Here is a 4758-nt window from a genome sequence, read left to right on the forward strand (position 1 = left end):
TCTCTCTCTCTCTCTCTCTCTCTCTCTCTCTCTCTCTCTCTCTCTCTCACACACACACACACACACACACATACACACACACACTGCAAAAAACAGGAGGATGGGGCTTGAATACTTTAAGTTTGGGACCTCCTCATGTATAGTGACTGGACTGAATGTGAAAATGATGTCAACCATTGGTTCAACTACCTGTTTTGTCTCCAAAGACAGAAGTTGCATTATTTGGGTCTCTGAGATCTGAGATGTGGCTTGGTGAGAGAAAGTGGGCTTGATGTCCATGTAATTCAAGGAACTATGCCCACGTCCATAGCTCAAGGTCAGTCCTCCTTCAAATTGTAGTCCTGGGACATAGGAGTCCCCAAGCTCCAGAAGTCCTCCTAGAAATAGTATCTAGCAGAGCCTCCTCCCTCATAGACCCCATGAAAGTTGCAAGGGCACATAGGTGTCTAGAATCTTCAGATAATTCTGGCCAAGGTTGATTAAGGTCTGAGAGGACAGTCATCTAGATCTAAGAATTGTGCCCCCCAGTTACACAGCCTGTAGACATTCATCTGTGTCCTGGGGTCATGAGTAGCTTGGGGGTGGTAAAGTGGACCACAGGGCATCTCAGGTTGTTAGAGTAGGGATTCTTACCCGTCACCTATGCTCCATTACCACTGCCACGCCCTCTAGAGGGAAACTATGAAGTCACTCCAAGCTCTGAGGAAAACGGAGCCCATCTCCAAGCCTCAGCTCAGGACCCATTTCACTTAGAATCTCAGTGACCCACCAGGGAACCTCATGGCCCCTCCATATCTATCAGGGTGAGACCTGTCCTGATTCCCACTCTGCCATTCCCTGAGATCCAGGACTACTTCCAGGACACAAGAAAACTCCAAAAACAACAGGCTGGACAATATGGGAAACTGTTTATTATTAGGGAAGGTCCACTAAGAATGGTACACTGCATAGAGGAAGGACAGAGGGCCCCAGGCAAGGTGGGGCCAGGAGGAGGACGGGAGCCCAGGTGTCCAGGAGAAAAGTCTAGGCGGCAGTGGCAAAGCCCACCCTGTTGTTGGCCATGTCAAAGACGGAATAGTAGGACCTGAGGAAGACGTCCCCAAGAATCCAAAAGGGCTGGCCATTTCCTGAGGACATGTAGGTGGCTTCCAGTCCAACCGAGCAGTAGCCATTCTCCTGCTCAACAGAGAAAGGCAGCACTCATTCATTTGGTCACACATGGCCTGGCCACTGCTAGCCTGAGCCTGGTCAAGGGCACACATTTGGAGTTGAGCAGGTCAAGGAATGGCCCTGAAGGCCCATAGACAAGGTGGTGTTTCACAAGAGGGGCTGGTGGGAGGGATTTCCCAGTGGTAAACACAGGTTGTAGTGGCCTCTGCAGGGTCACCTATTCCCATGCTTGGTATCTTTTCTTGCTAAAGCTCCCTTCTGTTCCTCATTGGCAAAAGCAGAATGGTGGTTCAGCTTAGAGTGAAGCTAGCTTACATTCAGACTTTGCCTTCACCCTCATCATCTGTGCAGCTGGATCAGCTATTGAACCTCTCTGAACCTCCAGGTTTTCATTTGTAAAACAGAAAGAGAATCTCCCCATCAAATACTGTGACAATTCCCTTTACCTAAAGGGAAGCCTAGGCACCGGGGTTCACTCATGGGCTAGCCCTAGACAGAGCCCCTCTCCACTGATTAAGAGACTGATTGATCATGGGTGACACTCTTCTGGTGGGGATAATCCCAGGTGGCATGAGTTGGGAAATGGCACAGGGCCATATGGGGCTTTTCTGGCTGCACCTGCTCCTCCACCCCAGTGGCTCAGCCAGGGACCAGGACTTACATTGAGGATGTTGGCAGAGGGCGGCAGAGGGAACTGCACCCCGTTGATGACAAAGGTGAAGGTGGGCAGGTTCTGGACGTCATTACAGTTCACGAAAAACTGCAGAGAAACAGGTTCTTCCAGGTCCCCTCATTCCCCACCCCAGAGCAACTGCTAAGCACCCCGGATGCCCAAGACCTCTTTTTGGAGCAGAGGGCACAGTTCAGGGCAAATGATATGTAGGTACTGCATGGGTGTCACGTGCACTGCTAGAGTGGGTGACATCTGGAGAGACCTGATAATGTCCCACACCAAAGTCGCTCCTCCTTCCTGAATGGCCCCTCTGAGAGGTTGAATCACTGCCCTTTCCCTAAAGGTGTCCTTTGAAATCACACAGCCATGTGCAAAAAGTGGACCAGGGCTCCCTCCCCTTATGGGGAAGGCTAATTAGGTGACCATTTCATTTGCCAGGACACATGGGAGCGAGGGGGCATAGCTGTGTGGAGGAGAGGGAGGAGTGGATTGAGGGTTGTCCCTTGTTATTCACTTGCTTGACCCCAAGTTTCACTCACAGGGACCCACAATACAGAAACAACAAACACTACTGGGCTGACCTTTCATGGACAGGGCACATCCACACCACACCCACCTGTCCATACTCATCCTCCTGGGCCCCTATAGCTTGCAGAAGGGAGCTCAGATACTGCTGGGGCACGGTGAGCAGAGAGGTTCCTGTGTCCACCATGGCCTGGCAGCCCTGGGAGCACCAGCCAGAAGCCTCTTCCCCAACATAGAACCTGGGTGGCAAGAAGAGGGCAGCCTCAGCCCGACCAGGACAGGGCAGCCAGGGGAGACCTTCCCGCCACAGGGAAGCAGGCACCCGATAAAGATGAGGATCCCCAAGGGCCAGTGCATGTTGTTCCCTTCCTCACATTCCCTCTGAGTCTCTGCAGGGTCACCTGAAGGACCCAGGAATATATTCTAAAAACTTCAAGGAAGTTTTGAGAAGCACTGAAAACCAGGGTTGTCGTGTTTGTTGTAAGGACGAGGAAAAATCAGTTGTCCCACACACCTCAGGTTCTAATCTGTAGGGTCCTGTGTGACTGGACAGGAGCTTCTCCAGTACTTGGGATTCCATATGTGCCCCCCCTACCCCTTTCTCGAGACCCAGGGTTGATGCCCCTGTGGAGGACAGCTGAGGCTCTGGGAAGGACAGGCCACAGGAGTCCTTGGTGGGAGCCTAGATGTGTGCGTGCCATGGGTGCCCAGAAGCCAGATCCAAGGAAGGTACATCCCAAAGGGACACCCACCCAGACTCACTCCTCGATGCCGATCTGCCAGTAGAGCTCCCGGGTGACAGGAGCCCAGAAGATTCTGCCCTGTGTACAGGCTCTCGTCCACACCTCCAAAGATGACTGCTCCTCCGTCCTCAGATCCCCCTTGGCTGCAGGACACACAGGGAAGGGGGAAGTGAAGGAGAGGTTAAGGAAGGGGACACACATATTGAGAAGTCACCTTCACAGGGAAAGATCTCCTCCCCAGGATTCGGATGGGGGTGTCCTGAGAACAAGGCCATGTGTTCCCACAGCCCCTGAATGGCGCTGCCCCAACTGCATGCTACAGAGCACCCACACTGTGCTGCCTTCTGCCTCTGAATTCATGCCATTGCTGGACCTTGTCACCAGGAGCCCTACTGAAACCCAAATTTGTTCTTTTCTGCTGCAAATAGACAAGGGAAGGCTTTGGTGAAAGGAAGGGAAATAGGCCATGTTTCTTCCAGAAGCCTCCCGTGAGTGGCAGCAGAGTGGGTGGCATCTGGGGTTATGGGTAGAAGTATGAACAGGCCAAAGGAGTCCCCAGGGTTAGTGACAGGGCCAATGTGTTGAAAGCAGGATAAGGAGACCAAGCCACAGCAAGAAGATGGAACTGACTCTAGACATAGAGAGGAAGAAAGGTGGACAGCAAGAGAGAAAATCCAGGCCCAGGGCCCTCCTGACCTGGCCTGCTGTGGGGGCTGGGAGGAAAGTGGGTGAGGAGTCAGTCCAGGGCCTAGACCAGAAGACTCCAAGACCTAGAAGGACACAAGCAGGAGGAGAGGCAGCGGGTCACTGGACAGAGAGGCCTCAGGGAGAAGCACAGGTGAGGCAGTGGGCTCTTGGGGCCCAGAGCAGGAGGCAGGCCCAAGACATGGGGAATTAGAGCAGCGACACCCGGGAGAAGGTCAGACTGAAGAAGGAGAGACCATCCTGCCTAGGAAGGCAAAGGGTCGTGAGAGTCGACTGGGGCAGGGGCAGGGGAGCAGGAGAGTCAGAGCCAGGAGCTGAGGCTCTGAACAAGTGTGGCCCAGCCACCCCCTGCTGGGAGGTCTCCACACCCCAAGGGATCAGGGCTTGGTACAGGGCAGGACTTAGGGACCCGCAGGGCAGTCTCTCACTTGCTGAGGTAGACGCTGAACATGGGGCTGGACAGGGCGTCCACCCGCAGCATGCCCTGAAGGGCTGTGGTGGCACCTCCCGCGGACAGGGCAGGGTAGGCCAGGCCCATGATGCCATCGAACTGCGCATAGACAAAATTGGTACCCGGCTCTTGCTCACTCAGGCCGAACTCCTGGTTGGGGACCTGGATGCTCTCGACCTGTGGGAGGAAGACACATTGGAGGGGAGGTGACACTTCTGAGTTCATCTATGTCCTCCTGCCCCATGTCACCAGAGACCCTCCATGGTCATCCTTCCTCCTTCCTCCTCTGGCCCATCTGCCCACTTCTCCACAGGCATCCCAACTGTCACTTCTCTTCCAAGGGCCTCCTTCACTGTAGCCTCCCATCCCCACACCTCTGCCCTCCAGTTCTGAGCTCCTGAAAAAAGGCACTCTCTGACTGGTCACTCTGGTGCCCCATCCCTGGACAGGAAAGAACAAGGACATCTAGGTCCCCACCCTCTCACACCCCC

General features: G+C 54.1%; 1 protein-coding gene across 1 annotated transcript in view; it reads right to left on the reverse strand.

Moving 5' to 3' along the window:
* Positions 1-1023: 1023 nt before the first annotated feature.
* LOC107143634 (gastricsin-like) overlaps positions 1024-4758 on the reverse strand; it is an 11399-nt gene continuing 7664 nt past the window's right edge. The window contains 6 exon segments of the mRNA XM_048805726.1: positions 1024-1176; positions 1832-1930; positions 2460-2607; positions 3131-3183; positions 3185-3254; positions 4245-4492. Of these exon segments, the coding sequence (XP_048661683.1) occupies positions 1024-1176; positions 1832-1930; positions 2460-2607; positions 3131-3183; positions 3185-3254; positions 4245-4492 (771 nt within the window).

The sequence above is a fragment of the Marmota marmota genome, unplaced genomic scaffold (genome assembly GCF_001458135.2).
Source record: "Marmota marmota marmota unplaced genomic scaffold, marMar, whole genome shotgun sequence".
In the NCBI taxonomy this organism is placed as follows: Eukaryota; Metazoa; Chordata; class Mammalia; order Rodentia; family Sciuridae; genus Marmota; species Marmota marmota.